The sequence below is a fragment of the Homarus americanus genome, unplaced genomic scaffold (assembly GCF_018991925.1).
Source record: "Homarus americanus isolate GMGI-L3 unplaced genomic scaffold, GMGI_Hamer_2.0 scaffold25827, whole genome shotgun sequence".
NCBI lineage: Eukaryota > Metazoa > Arthropoda > Malacostraca > Decapoda > Nephropidae > Homarus > Homarus americanus.
In genome coordinates this window covers 5,268,285-5,285,767 of record NW_024738300.1, presented here as the reverse complement: position 1 = coordinate 5,285,767, position 17,483 = coordinate 5,268,285, and the positions used below count along the sequence as shown (strand labels likewise).

The 17,483-nt window shown below is 38.5% G+C and overlaps 1 protein-coding gene across 1 annotated transcript in view; it reads right to left on the bottom strand.

Moving 5' to 3' along the window:
• The window catches only part of LOC121873945 (probable glutamate receptor), a 68,307-nt gene that overhangs the window by 29,612 nt on the left and 21,212 nt on the right, over positions 1–17,483 (bottom strand). The window contains exons 6-9 of the mRNA XM_042377823.1: positions 17,158–17,286; positions 10,739–10,897; positions 2,215–2,305; positions 1,624–1,924 (exon numbers count right to left, since the gene is read on the bottom strand). Of these exons, the coding sequence (XP_042233757.1) occupies positions 1,624–1,924; positions 2,215–2,305; positions 10,739–10,897; positions 17,158–17,286 (680 nt within the window). The remainder of the gene's footprint in view (positions 1–1,623; positions 1,925–2,214; positions 2,306–10,738; positions 10,898–17,157; positions 17,287–17,483) is intronic.

Here is a 17,483-nt window from a genome sequence, read left to right as displayed (position 1 = left end):
CATCCTTCTGTATCATGCCAGACACTAGCAAACTACCTTGGTCCACTTCTCTGCAAAACAATGCACTGACAGGAAGTGACTACTAGTCACCTTTCTTCAGGAAAGGAAAGGTTAACCCACTGAAAAAAGCTGAAAAAAGTGCTCTATATCTTGAAGACCTTGGCAGACTTGGAGAGAACACAAACTTTGTTGATGGCGACAGCCTTGTAGAAGGATATGTGTGTTCACTTTATAGTCAAGGAGCATTATCATCCGTGAATAAAGACAGGCTGAAAATCTTTCGACAGAAATACAAACCGACCGATCCAGATAGTACACTGGAGAAAATAATGGGAATTGATGCAGGTATGCCTCCACCCTGCAAAGATTTTCTGATGCAAAAACTGGCACGGTGCAACAATGTGGTATATATCTAGAAGCATGCGCATCTAAGAGATCCACTAAAGAACACTGAACCCACAGATCATGGCTGAAAGATGTTAGTGGAGTTTTTCTACCACTCTGGTTTACTGACAGTCAGGTGCCAACTGTGTTTTCTGACACCAAAGAATCAGAAAATGTTGCAGATGAAGATGAAGATGATGAAGATGACGACGATGATAGTATTACTTATGCTGATACAGAAGATGATGGTGGAGATGAATAATTACGATATATACCTTTCAAAATCATCTTATGATTACCATTATATACACTGCTTTTCATAGTGTGTAACTGAACCCACTTATGTTTGAATATTTGTTAATTCAAAATGTATGATTTGCTTAGTGCTTACTGCACCGTATAAAAGTTATGCACTATATTTGGTTAAATTAACATTAATAGTAACAAAATGCCCTTTTGTGTTTCATGTCGATATTTGGCATTGTAATTTTGATTCTCATACATACTTACATTTTATTAATGTCGAGTACAATTTTATTAATATTCATATGGAAAAACTGGTTGTGGCTGAAAGCTGGCCAAATCTTACCAAATGTTGGCCACATTGGTCAGGTTCCTTGGCCACAAAATAGTAGTGGAAAATATTCAGGAATTCATTAGGTTCAATGTCGTAACACCATTCCACCCTTTTAAAAATCTCAGATTTTGGCCATGTTTGGCCAAAAAGTGACCAAACTAGCTGTTTTGTCTTACATGGGGTCAACAAGACTGTTTTTTTCAGGGGAGGGGGGTCCGGCACTTTTTTTTTACATAGAGTAAGCCTGTCAAACAATTCTTACCTAAGATTCTGATTATAGTCCTTTGTCTCTAGGACTGGTCAGTCCTCCTCCTCCCCGTCTGTCACCTTGCTGGTTAACGGACCTCACTAGTGAAACAAGTACAGGAGGTGAGGTCACGCAGCCGCTGACTAATTGTTGTCTTGGTAATTTCCTTCTGAAAGATTAATTTGTCCGCCCGGCAAGGTCATGAAAAATCTCACCTCTGGCCCTTAGCTCAGGCTTGTTCAAAGTGCCGGCACTACTATCTGCACAGCCTGTCTACACCCTTTTCTAACGTACCCAATTAAATCCAGTTCTTCTATCTAAAGTCAATCTAATCTTGGTAAGATTATGTCAGTTTGTATAAGCTTCTGGGTGAACATAAGAATTTCGAAGCATATTTATTTTGATCTTGACCTACCTTGTTGTAGCAGTATGCGGGAGTAAGAGAATATGATCTGTAGCCAAGTCCCTTGACTTTTGGTCAAGGGAGAGAAGCATGAGGACATGAGGTACACCATCACTGCTAACACCAGCAGCGCCGTCAGGATGGTCACCCACACCAGCGGCGCCAGGGGCAGCAGGAAGCCCCACGGGTCCACCTCTGGCCTCCCTCGAGCACCCAGGATCCTCCAGTAGTCCGTCAGTATTGGAACAGTGAAGTCCATAACTTCTGCGCGGGCTTTATTGAGTATGAATGGACCAACACCTATGCTTACTTCCTGCAAGTACCAAAAATTGTGGTTAATAAGTAATGTTTTTTTCTGTCTTATGTCATAAGTTACATAAATAATAGATTGCAATAGTTACTGAAACGTTTTTCCATTATCATAGAAATTAGATCATACAATACAGCCAAAGCTATCGGAGCCTTAGTATATTACATAGCACACCAAAACCCGTCACCCTGTTTAAGCCTCTTTGTACTCAATACCCTGTTCACCATACTCTCCAAACTGAACCAGAGCCCGTCGTTCGTCTTGGTGGTTCACTACACTTACTGTACACTTACCTCCCTCATCACCATGCCCACCATACCGTTCCAGGACCCATTGTCAAGCTTAACGCCCCATACCCTATCAGGAGGCCTCACATATCTGTAACTGTAGCATAAAATACAGCCAAAGGTTATACGGTACCACACTTTTCTTTGCAAAACATAATGCGATTAATAAGAAGGTAAGTTGTTTCAGTATATGAAATAAAAGTTTTCTCAATTTTTCTGCAGGCATTTGAATAAGAAATATGTTAAAATAAATTTCTTGTTTTATTGTACATAATATTAATGCCAGTTAATACAACTCTGCAAGTTCCAAGTATCATAGAAAACGTCTGTCCCCTTGAAAAAAAATTCTTGCTAAAATGCTCCAGTCCAGTAGAGAAGACATCGTTTGAATGCATTGCATAATAATCCAAATGTGTCAAGGATACGAAACTGGCAAGACTCTCCGTCAGGAATCAAGATAAAAAAGTTGGCGAGACAACTTTTAATCACCCAATATCATATAAGAATTCTGAGTTAATATCAGTAGGATATTTACCGATCATTCTTGCTTCATTCAATGACTAGGACACCCTCAATACAGTTATGGTGTGATATAATGTAATATCCGGGTGCCTGAAACAAAGGTACACTGTCATGACGCATTTAAGATATACATATATATATATATATATATATATATATATATATATATATATATATATATATATATATATATATATATATAACTACAAGAAAGATATTTCAGGGGTGACAGTCTGTACTCACCCCTGAAGATGTGAATTACACGAAAGCGCTTGAACTTCGTGTTTTTTCTTTTCCTTGTGGTTATCAGCATATACCTGATCACGCGCACCTACAGTGATTTACTATAGTATATATATATATATATATATATATATATATATATATATATATATATATATATATATATATATATATCGATAAATTTCCCCTAAGACAATTTCCCAATTGTCTTTGGGGATCATATGAATGAGTGTGACCTAGCCAAGGCGTGTTAGGAGAATGATTTAGTTACGCCAGGCGCTGACTGGAACAGAATATAATAAAGCAGTGAGGGATCACACACACTACAAACACTGTGGAACATTTTGATGCCATTCCTTCATTTCAGAACATAACAGTCAATGCCACCATCAGTATGAGACTTTTTCCAGTGATATTTATGAAGCTACAAAGAAATTTTACTCATGCTGAAGCAGGACTGATTTCATCTCTTACTGACAGTTTCTGTGTCACAAAATTCCCTGCAAAAGACGTCAACTAATGGACATGGTTTTCGCCCTCCCACTCTTCACAAGAGCTACACCCTGACTCATTTCGTCTGATACTTTGATAATTTCATATTTCATATGTTATGATCAACCCAATTATGGAAGGTGGGGCACAGTGTACAGTATCTAGCTGAAATTAAACAAATTCCCTATACCATTCAAATAGAGTTTGAGAAGAGAAACTTTGGTATGACGAGAACAGAACGTCCGTTGAAGCAAGGAGACACTCGTCAAGCAAAACAATGGCTAAATGGAGCCGGGAAGTGCAATGGTGGCATTATTAGTATGCCAAAGATAGCCATTGCAATGTACAGATGGATACTGACCTACAACAAAAGATCCCACACATCATTCTAAACACGCGCTATGTACCATCTTGTACTATAGATAACATAAACACGTGCTATATACCATCTTGTACTATAGATAACATAAACACGTGCTATGTCCCATCTTGTACTATAGATAACATAAACACGTGCTATGTACCATCTTGTACTATAGATAACATAAACACGTGCTATGTCCCATCTTGTACTATAGATAACATAAACACGTACTATGTACCATCTTGTACTATAGATAACATAAACACGCGCTATTTACCATCTTGTACTATAAATAACATAAACACGTACTACAGTATGTACCATCTTGTACTATAGATAACATAAACACGTACTATGTACCATCTTGTACTATAGATAACATAAACACGTACTATGTACCATCTTGTACTATCGATAACATAAACACGTACTATGTACCATCTTGTACTATAGATAACATAAACAAGCGCTATTTACCATCTTGTACTATAGATAACATAAACACGCGCTATTTACCATCTTGTACTATAGATAACATAAACACGTACTATGTACCATCTTGTACTATAGATAACATAAACAAGCGCTATTTACCATCTTGTACTATAGATAACATAAACACGCGCTATTTACCATCTTGTACTATAGATAACATAAACACTCGCTATGTACCATCTTGTACTATAGATAACATAAACACGCGCTATTTGCCATCTTGTGCTATAGATAACATAAACACGCGCTATTTACCATCTTGTACTATAAATAACATAAACACGCGCTATTTACCATCTTGTACTATAGATAACATAAACACGTGCTATGTACCATCTTGTACTATAGATAACATAAACACGTACTATGTACCATCTTGTACTATAGATAACATAAACACGCGCTATGTACCATCTTGTACTATAGATAACATAAACACGCGCTATTTACCATCTTGTACTATAGATAACATAAACACGCGCTATTTACCATCTTGTACTATAGATAACATAAACACGTACTATGTACCATCTTGTACTATAGATAACATAAACACGTGCTATGTACCATCTTGTACTATAGATAACATAAACACGTACTATGTACCATCTTGTACTATAGATAACATAAACACGCGCTATTTACCATCTTGTACTATAGATAACATAAACACGTACTATGTACCATCTTGTACTATAGATAACATAAACACGTACTATGTACCATCTTGTACTATAGATAATACAAATAAGCGCCATTTACCATCTTGCACTATAGGATAATTACAAACACGCCGCTATTTACCACTTATACTATAGATATCATAAACACCGCATTATGTACCATCTGTACTATAGATAACATAAACACGCGCTATTTACCATCTTGTACTATAGGTAACATAAACACGTACTATGTACCATCTTGTACTATAGATAACATAAACACGTACTATGTACCATCTTGTACTATAGATAACATAAACACGTACTATGTGCCATCTTGTACTATAGATAACATAAACAAGCGCTATTTACCATCTTGTACTATAGATAACATAAACACGCGCTATTTACCATCTTGTACTATAGATAACATAAACACGTACTATGTACCATCTTGTACTATAGATAACATAAACACGCGCTATTTACCATCTTGTACTATAGGTAACATAAACACGTACTATGTACCATCTTGTACTATAGATAACATAAACACGTACTATGTACCATCTTGTACTATAGATAACATAAACAAGCGCTATTTACCATCTTGTACTATAGATAACATAAACACGTACTATGTACCATCTTGTACTATAGATAACATAAACAAGCGCTATTTACCATCTTGTACTATAGATAACATAAACACGTGCTATGTACCATCTTGTACTATAGATAACATAAACACGTACTATGTACCATCTTGTACTATAGATAACATAAACACGTGCTATGTACCACCTTGTACTATAGATAACATAAACACGTACTATGTACCACCTTGTACTATAGATAACATAAACACGTACTATGTACCATCTTGTACTATAGATAACATAAACACGTACTATGTACCATCTTGTACTATAGATAACATAAACACGTGCTATTTACCATCTTGTACTATAGATAACATAAACACGTACTATGTACCATCTTGTACTATAGATAACATAAACACGTGCTATTTACCATCTTGTACTATAGATAACATAAACACGTGCTATTTACCATCTTGTACTATAGATAACATAAACACGTGCTATGTACCATCTTGTACTATAGATAACATAAACACGTGCTATGTACCATCTTGTACTATAGATAACATAAACACGTGCTATTTACCATCTTGTACTATAGATAACATAAACACGTACTATGTACCACCTTGTACTATAGATAACATAAACACGTACTATGTACCACCTTGTACTATAGATAACATAAACACGTGCTATGTACCATCTTGTACTATAGATAACATAAACACGTGCTATTTACCATCTTGTACTATAGATAACATAAACACGCGCTATTTACCATCTTGTACTATAGATAACATAAACACGTACTATAAAAATTCATCTTGTACTATAGATAACATAAACACGCGCTATTTACCATCTTGTACTATAGATAACATAAACACGTACTATGTACCATCTTGTACTATAGATAACATAAACACGCGCTATTTACCATCTTGTACTATAGGTAACATAAACACGTACTATGTACCATCTTGTACTATAGATAACATAAACACGTACTATGTACCATCTTGTACTATAGATAACATAAACAAGCGCTATTTACCATCTTGTACTATAGATAACATAAACACGTACTATGTACCATCTTGTACTATAGATAACATAAACAAGCGCTATTTACCATCTTGTACTATAGATAACATAAACATGTACTATGTACCATCTTGTACTATAGGTAACATAAACACGTACTATGTACCATCTTGTACTATAGGTAACATAAACACGTACTATGTACCATCTTGTACTATAGATAACATAAACACGCGCTATTTACCATCTTGTACTATAGATAACATAAACACGTACTATGTACCATCTTGTACTATAGATAACATAAACACGTGCTATGTACCATCTTGTACTATAGATAACATAAACACGTACTATGTACCATCTTGTACTATAGATAACATAAACACGTACTATGTACCATCTTGTACTATAGTGATAACATAAACACGCCAGCTATTTACCATCTTGTACCATAAATAACATAAACACGCCAGCTATTTACCATCTTAAAAATTATAGATAACATAAACACAGTATATAAAATTCATCTTGTACTATAGATAACATAAACACGTGACTATGTACCATCTTGTACTATAGATAAATATAAACACGCCGCTATGTACCATCTTGTACTGCGATACCATGTCACCAGTTTTACCACCTGCGTCGCATACCACGTTCACACCCTTACCACAGATACAACATGACACCTTGTACTATAGATAACATAAACACGTACTATGTACCATCTTGTACTATAGATAACATAAACACGTGCTATGTACCATCTTATACTATAGATAACATAAACACGCGCTATTTACCATCTTGTACTATAGATAACATAAACACTCGCTATGTACCATCTTGTACTATAGATAACATAAACACGCGCTATTTGCCATCTTGTGCTATAGATAACATAAACACGCGCTATTTACCATCTTGTACTATAAATAACATAAACACGCGCTATTTACCATCTTGTACTATAGATAACATAAACACGTGCTATGTACCATCTTGTACTATAGATAACATAAACACGTACTATGTACCATCTTGTACTATAGATAACATAAACACGCGCTATGTACCATCTTGTACTATAGATAACATAAACACGCGCTATTTACCATCTTGTACTATAGATAACATAAACACACGCTATTTACCATCTTGTACTATAGTACTATAGATAACATAAACACGTACTATTTACCATCTTGTACTATAGATAACATAAACACGTACTATGCACCATCTTGTACTATAGATAACATAAACACGTGCTATGTACCATCTTGTACTATAGATAACATAAACACGTACTATTTACCATCTTGTACTATAGATAACATAAACACGTACTATGTACCATCTTGTACTATAGATAACATAAACACGTGCTATGTACCATCTTGTACTATAGATAACATAAACACGCGCTATTTACCATCTTGTACTATAGATAACATAAACACGTACTATGTACCATCTTGTACTATAGATAACATAAACACGTACTATGTACCATCTTGTACTATAGATAACATAAACACGCGCTATTTACCATCTTGTACTATAGATAACATAAACACGTACTATGTACCATCTTGTACTATAGATAACATAAACACGCGCTATTTCCCATCTTGTACTATAGATAACATAAACACGTACTATGTACCATCTTGTACTATAGATAACATAAACACGTGCTATGTACCATCTTGTACTATAGATAACATAAACACGTGCTATTTACCATCTTGTACTATAGATAACATAAACACGTGCTATGTACCATCTTGTACTATAGATAACATAAACACGCGCTATTTGCCATCTTGTACTATAGATAACATAAACACGCGCTATTTACCATCTTGTACTATAAATAACATAAACACGTACTATGTACCATCTTGTACTATAGATAACATAAACACGCGCTATTTGCCATCTTGTACTATAGATAACATAAACACGCGCTATTTACCATCTTGTACTATCGATAACATAAACACGTGCTATGTACCATCTTGTACTATAGATAACATAAACACGTACTATGTGCCATCTTGTACTATAGATAACATAAACACGCGCTATTTACCATCTTGTACTATAGATAACATAAACACACGCTATTTACCATCTTGTACTATAGATAACATAAACACGTACTATGTACCATCTTGTACTATAGATAACATAAACACGTACTATGTACCATCTTGTACTATAGATAACATAAACACACGCTATTTACCATCTTGTACTATAAATCACATAAACACGTACTATGTACCATCTTGTACTATAGATAACATAAACACGTACTATGTACCATCTTGTACTATAGATAACATAAACACGTACTATGTACCATCTTGTACTATAGATAACATAAACATGTACTATGTACCATCTTGTACTATAGATAACATAAACACGCTATTTACCATCTTGTACTATAGATAACATAAACACGTACTATGTACCATCTTGTACTATAGATAACATAAACACGCGCTATGTACCATCTTGTACTATAGATAACATAAACACGCGCTATTTACCATCTTGTACTATAGATAACATAAACACGTGCCATCTTGTACTATAACATAAACACGTGCTATGTACCATCTTGTACTATAGATAACATAAACACGTACTATGTACCATCTTGTACTATAGATAACATAAACACGGCGCTATTTACCATCTTGTACTATAGATAACATAAACACACGCTATTTACCATCTTGTACTATAGATAACATAAACACGTACTATGTACCATCTTGTACTATAGATAACATAAACACGTACTATGTACCATCTTGTACTATAGATAACATAAACACGCGCTATTTACCATCTTGTACTATAAATCACATAAACACGTACTATGTACCATCTTGTACTATAGATAACATAAACACGTACTATGTACCATCTTGTACTATAGATAACATAAACACGTACTATGTACCATCTTGTACTATAGATAACATAAACATGTACTATGTACCATCTTGTACTATAGATAACATAAACACGCGCTATTTACCATCTTGTACTATAGATAACATAAACGCCCGCTATTTACCATCTTGTACTATAGATAACATAAACACGTACTATGTACCACCTTGTACTATAGATAACATAAACACGTGCTATGTACCATCTTGTACTATAGATAACATAAACACGTGCTATGTACCATCTTGTACTATAGATAACATAAACACGTGCTATGTACCATCTTGTACTATAGATAACATAAACACGTACTATGTACCATCTTGTACTATAGATAACATAAACACGTGCTATGTACCATCTTGTACTATAGATAACAATTGTTCATAACTTGAATCTCTTTTCTATTCATAGGAAACCAGAAACACTATATAACATTGTGACAAAAGACCTCGCAACACAAAATATAGAAAACTCATTAAATTCGACAGACCTCCAACAGAAACACCTGGGAACCTTTTGAATATGCGACTAGTTTTGATTGAAAACAGTAGTAAGCCTGGAATAACATTTCATAACCTATTATAAAGGGATATTTATCCCAACTTTTCAGATTTATATGGTGTTGTAAAGAAGAGCAGTAACGAAAAAGACAAATGAAAATTCTTTAAAGCCGACAAAATTACACTGCATCGTCATATCACCGTTTTTTAGGCTGGCCGACCCGTTGATTAAGCTACAGTCATGAAACAGGACCCATAACAAACTCCCTGGCTGAATTGGAAGGGTAGCTCTGCACAGGAAACAAATCCATGCTTGAATATACATTGCCAGAAGGCATAGACTGACCTAAACCCATCCAACTGCACGAAGAATCTTCTCATTGTAGTTGGTTATCAGCCAAATCATCTGCTTTAAATGAACTGAAAAGAAGTTACTAATAGCGGCTAATTACCATCTTAGACTAACAGATGTTAACCACCTGTTTAAAGGTCATCTTCCATATTCAGAGAAATAAATGGCAATTATGTTCATGAATCTCACTCAAGAAATATTGCCTCTGTTATGTGAAAGATTTCAAGGAGCGTTAGTTAACACTAGAAAGATGAACTTACGTAAAATTGAAAGCTTCAGCGAGGCAATCCAGCAGCTTTGGGAGAGGACCCTTGAACTTGAGCCTCTGTCTCTCGGGGGCTTCAGGGTCCTTGATTATAATCATTTTATTAAATGGGTTCCCCTCTGACGCCGCCAGCAGTGTTGGCCTGTGAGAAAATCTACAAAGAATAGAATTGTATTAGGAAATTTGTTTGGCTGTGCATATCTAATTGAATGTTTGTTGCTCTTGCTACTGAATAACTATATTAATTGATTTTCGGGGTTTTCTTACTACACACTGGTACCAAAGTATTTCAATAGCTTCCTTCATCCTCAAAAAGTGATTTAATTTGTACGTCTTATAATCTGGTTTTCAGTGAAGTTTATTTATATATTTTCTTTACTCTCTCTCATTGTTTCATTAATATACCGTGTTCGTATCATTTTTCAGGAATTTTGGAATAGTGGTTTACGCTTACATATTTGTGTTAGCACTGCTGATTTCGTTGTAATACACGAAGTAAAAATAAAATATTCTACTCAATTATAATTGAAATATTTACCACGACTACACTAACAAAACTCTGAAAGATTACGCATTATGCAATATGCATTAATTGAATGACATATCCTGGTATAAGGAAATAACAAAGGGATCCTAAGATTTAAACCATGTTACTAATAGATATGGACGACTCAAATGTTCTTTAAAACCACCAAAAGATGATTTGGCCAATATATTATTCCAATTGAATTGTACTGTAAACGTCTTAGTTAAGGACGTTCAGGTGACGGGCAAGTCGAAGGGAATGATTGAAACCCGTCTTTTGAAGCATTCATTATTTATTGATGTGGTCAAAACCTGCAGACAACAAGGCGTTAATTAGTATTACATGGTGATCTATCTGATACATAATTAGTTTGTCTCACACAATTTATCTAAATTGTTATTGATTATTGAGCATAATGACATGATACAAAGTTCATAACTCTATTAATCTTAGCTACACTTCATTCCGCTTTGTCTTATTGCTCCAGATAAGGCAGGAACGAGTAGGCATAATTAGTCCACAATATTTCAGTACTGAGGGGTATGTCATCACTTTGGCTGTACTTACAAGTGCGGGTCAATGCGAACCAGTATGGTGTTCCAAGGGAAGATAGTACTGTGTAAATTGTTCCAGTACAAAAAACTTGGCCAGAATTGGGAGTTGTTGTTCACCACTGCTTGCAGAGTGCTGATCCTCACAGCATCACTTGAGGGGGCAGTCTCCGAGAGTCCAGGCGGCCACGCCGCCTTTTAAACCATATATTTAGCAGAGTCAGGACCTCTTCTCCGTAAACACCTCCCACCCCCCTAATCTTTGTTCGGGTAAGGCAGCCAAGCGTCAGCACTGACACCAGTGCTGACGCCAGCGATGATAACACTCCCGGCGATGCCAGCACTGACGCCAGTGGCGAGGACACTCCCGGTGGTAAACACCGCCCCCCCCCCGAGCCGCCACATCTGTCAAGGTAACAGGCCCCATGGAGGGCACGTGGTCGCAGGCTGAGATCGAATGTTTTGTTCGGGTAAAGCAGCAAACGTCAGCACTGACACCAGTGATAATAAGCCAGTGGCGATAACACTCCATAAGACAGCACCACCACCAGTCAAAGACAGAACCAGAACTTGTCTGTAAACACTTCTACATCTGGCGAGGTCACGGGTCGAAAGATTTAATGGCATCACACGCCAGCACTGTAGCTAAAGCCAGCGGCGATAACAGTACTCTACTAAAATCTTCTTCCGCATATAACAATATATGTGTTCTTAGCCTGCGTGAAGAGGGATCATCCAGGAGTTTCTGGACCATCTCCGTGACCCCAAGACATGTACTCCCAGCGACGACAGTGACCATCGGACTGCAACCACAGTCAATATTTGCGACCAGATGATGGCGACTTACTCCACACAGGAACAAGACCCTAGAGCTGCAGCGTCGGTAGATGACTTCAACACACAGGCCCAGGACCTGAACGTCTTCCCGTAAACGGGTGACGGGAAGGTCGAGGGCCCGACATTAACTGACAAGCAGATGTTCGAAGGTTCTGCTAAGAAGTTCCGGCCCCCTAGAAATGGCAGAATACGAGCAAACACTTCAAGCGACGCCCCAAGCTACAGTCTCCGAAATGGCAGTCGTTAGCAGGATGAAAATTGTCCAACATACTGTCCCTTAATAGACGTAACGAACTGTCTAACATATACTATCAATTAGACCCAGATATTATTCTGTCAAACAGTACTAGCATAAAGGACGAAAGTAAGCTGAACATTTTTGGCTACACTGTATTCCACAGGAACATGACGGGTGAGCTGAACGATGGTGTCGCTGTGGCCCTCAGGTCACTGCTGATTCAGTTCTTGGAGTGCAGGTGGAGACAACTAGGGGACCTGTTATCATATACACAATGTACCTACCTCCCAGACGTCATTATTTACCCGAGCAAGACCTCAACCAATTGCTGCACCACAGAAAACCAACATACATCATAGGGGAATTAAAGGCGCGCCACGCCATACTCGGACTCGGTAATGAAAACAACGTCGGTGTGGCGCTGTATGACAACATCAGAAGGGGAAAACTGCAACACCTCGTCCGAGATTTCTCGACATTGATCAGACGTGCCAGTGCCACAAAACCCGACATAATCCTCTCTAACAACGAGGCCGTCCTGAACAGACACGTTACCGCCGGACCCATCAGTATCAGCGACCCCCTGCCAGTCTTGTGACGCTCTCATCCAATCCCATTATGATCCCCGCTAACATCAGGTAAAACCTCAAACGGGCAGACTGGGACTCCTTCAAGGAGTCTCTCAGTCTCAAGCAGGGGAGGAACCCGTAAGAGGTCAGCCCCAATGACATCGACGACGCTATCGAACAATGTGAAGACGGAGATGGGCAACAACATCCCGACCACCACCCACAGGACCATTCCCCATCCTCACACTAGTCACCAGCTGAGGCAGCTTAATGTCCAGTACGATCACGTGAGACAGCTAGCCAGTATTCGAGGGTGGAAGCAAGAACTGAGAGACCGGTATCGAAAGCTACAGATGGACATCCAGCACGACAGCAAACGTCTACATGAACGTGTGGAAGGCAGCCAACAATTACCGCGATTCTGCTGTCATCTGGAAAGGGATCAAACGACTGATGGGTTCCACATCTAGCACGGTCCCTTACCTGCTCGACCAAAACAACGAGAAAATTTTCGAGGAGGAAAACCAAGAACAATTATATAGGCGATATTTACGGAAGATCTTTACCATTAGTGAACAGGAGAACGAGGCCACAGGGAGTTTGAGGAGGACATTTTAGGTCAGTTGCAAGACCATCAGCACCTGCTCCAGCCGCTTGCACGGACTGACTTCACTAGACTGGTGGACGACAGCGACCTGACAGAGCGCATAGTTCTGCAGATGTGTCAGCCATCATAATAGGGTTTAAAAACGAGTCACCTGGGCAAAGCCATATTAACTAGAAGATCCTGGCCCATGTCCCCGACAACGTGATAGAGACTTTGCTCATATATGCAATGTCTGCCACGCCTTTGGATACTTCCCGAAGACGTTAAAAATCGCAGTTATCCGCCTCATATCAAAAGCAGGGAAGCCTCCAAACAAAGTCGAAAACTTTCGACCAATATCGCTACTTGAGGTACCAGCCCGGTATACAAGCGGTTGCGGATGTGTCTAGAGGACTAAGACGTGCATAATCCCCGCCAGTTCGGCTTCCGCCAGTACCGAGGCACATCCACTGCCATAGCCAGGCCTACGAGCAGATCGCCAACGCCATGACTGGCCGCCTGCAGTACAACATAGTGCTGAGGGACGTCACCAAGGCGTTTCACAAAGTTTGGCACGTGGGGCTGCAGTATAAGATCATACAACTGGGGCTACCCGAAAACCTAATGCGCTTGCTGTGCAACTTCATTATGGACCACAGAGCCAAAATTAAGATGCAAGAATATTGTGGAGAAGAATTCTCACTCTCGAGCGGCATGCCTCAGGGCTCTTGTCTCTCACCAACCCTTTACATGGTCTGCAGTCTAGACGGCTGACCTGCCACCCCTAATCGTCGACGGCAAGTACGTCATGTATGCCAACGATATAACACAGATCGTCACCTGCCCAGGAAGGTCCACGGCAAGGATGGCGCGACTCACTGCTCGGGCAATAGAGGAGATCTCGGAGTATGAAAATAAATGGAAAACAAAAACAAACAAGACGAAATTCGAGTTCATACGTATAGTTAAATTCAAGCCAGCGCCATTGATGATCGGCATCATCATCTCTCGGACGGGCATCATTTCCCACGTGAAGGACAGACTAAAGAAAGCCAAAGTCGCCTCAGCCAAATTAAAACGTTTTAAACTGATGCCTGAGAAGATACAAGTTCACCTGTACAAGGCGCTGGTGAGGCCTGTGTTGGAGTACCCATCTATACTACTCGTTACATTCGCGAAGAACAGGCTACAACAACTACACAGCTTCCAAAACAAGTGTCTGAGGGCAGCCAATGGCCAATCGCCACCCTACCAGGAAACATTGGAAACCATCCACCTGAGAAATAAAAAGAGGCCCTCAACGTCAGGTTCCATCGCCTAGGGAAGAAGGTTTAGGGCAAGCTGCTGGACGACCCTCACAGCCCAGACCACCTATGCAGGGAAGACATCAATGGAGGGCGACCCCACGCCTGGTGGCCCTGGTGTCTGCCCGCACTACAACAACCCAACCCGCGACCCATCTATGTCTGCCACAACGATACACCTTAGATTAAAACTTAGATGATATAAGTTCACATTTAGCAAGTCTCAATCTCGTGAGTCAATAATGTATTACAGTAATAAGATTTTAATAAACATGTAATTGTAAATTTAAACTAGTCATTGTCAACCAAAGTGGAATGATTGTTTATCATATCATAGCTTACAGCACAGAGGAGAAAAGCACATATAACAGTGAGTAGAGGAGCACATGTTCAACCACGTAAGTTGACACACCCTACAGTAATTAAAGTGAGATTAAGACCCAAAGGAGGTCACGGTCGCAAAGGGAACCAGAGTTCTCACCGTCACGCGATAATGACCGTGTTAACACAAGAAACTACCCTCCAGCCCGCACCACTCACCTGGGCAAACACAGCTGCCTCGACACACCCAGACTAGTGTTAATTAAGAGAGGTAATCTGCCGGCCTGTCACTGCCAATATAAGAGGCCGACAGCTCTTTCCCAGGGACAGACAGGGAGAGAAAGTACTCCGAGGAAGATGGAGTGACACCCTCAGGTCACACGTAAGTCATTGTCAGAGCGATCCATAGGGTGAGTTACTTACGGTGGGAAGTATATCCATTTCATGTTTGTGTCTGAGAGTCATTGTCTAGTAACGTCAATATAACGATCTATTAATGTGTCCATGCCATTGAGTTAACTAATAAATAGCTGTACTTAGAATTGGTGCTTAGAAAGTTTTCCCCTACGAATATAATACCAAGTGAAATAAACTAATCGGCCACGCTACCAAACTTTCTTCACGTTACATTCCTATTACTATAAATACTTAGAAAAGTAACCATTGTGCAACCTCATCTTAAATCCGAGTAACTATTAACGTAAGATTATACTCAACTAAATATTTCAATTCTTGGTATATAAAAATATTTGCAATAATATTTACATAGAGTATATCGCGATACTTTTCGCGACATCATTTACCAATATTTATGTTTTCTCTACTCTTGTCATGTGGGATAGACGTAGAGGAAGGGTAGCACCAAAGGAAGGAGGAAACAAATACTACAGTGGTGCAAGATTAATGCAGAAAGAAACAGAAAAATATTAATATATATTCTATTCACACGTATTGCTTCTATCCTCGCTGCACTTGGAGTATAGAGCGTGAATTCTAACAGCTACATTGATTTAAAAAATAAATCCATATGAATTTACTGTCCATACTAAGTCGTCGGGTTCATTTTGTGACAACTATTCTATTATATTAAACGATTCCAGTATTCACGGTCTACTATACAATCAGTCTCCGTGGATGATCTAACCAGACATCTCTGGACCTCAATAAGTTACCTGAGTTCTTGTGCCTTCAACCATGTTGTAAATTTTTATAACATATCCGACAACTGGCGTGTGTTCCAAATTGCAATACTATCTTAATGCTCTCTCATATATTGCATTGACAAGAAACTTATGGATCCCACAAACGTTTTTAACACATTCATTAGTCATATAAAGCTTTTAGTACTTTTTCTTAAAATCTCAAGAATTGATCATTCCTATCAATAAAGGATATAAATCTGGTTTCAGAACATTTTTGAAATGCAGCTACATAAACAGTAAGATTAAAGTAACGATGAAAAATTTATATCCTGGAACTAACTTGGAGAACTTGTCAGGGAAGAGCGGGAGATGAGTGGTAAGAGTGAGGCCACGAAGGGGCGTCCAGGAGGCAACCTTCAACGCCTGGGTTCCCGGAGGGCTGTACGGGAGGTGTACGTATATGCTGCACCTACAGGAGGGATAGTGGATGTTGAGAAACTCTTTGGATTCTCCCGTAGCTTGATGAAGTCATGACTCATTGAAGCGGCCGGCGACTCCAGGATATTCAGTTTATTTTAACTCTTTCCACAATAAGTGTAGAATATAAAAAGAATGTATAAACAATATATAAATAAATCGTAAATTTACTTAGTTCAGTGAAAGCAA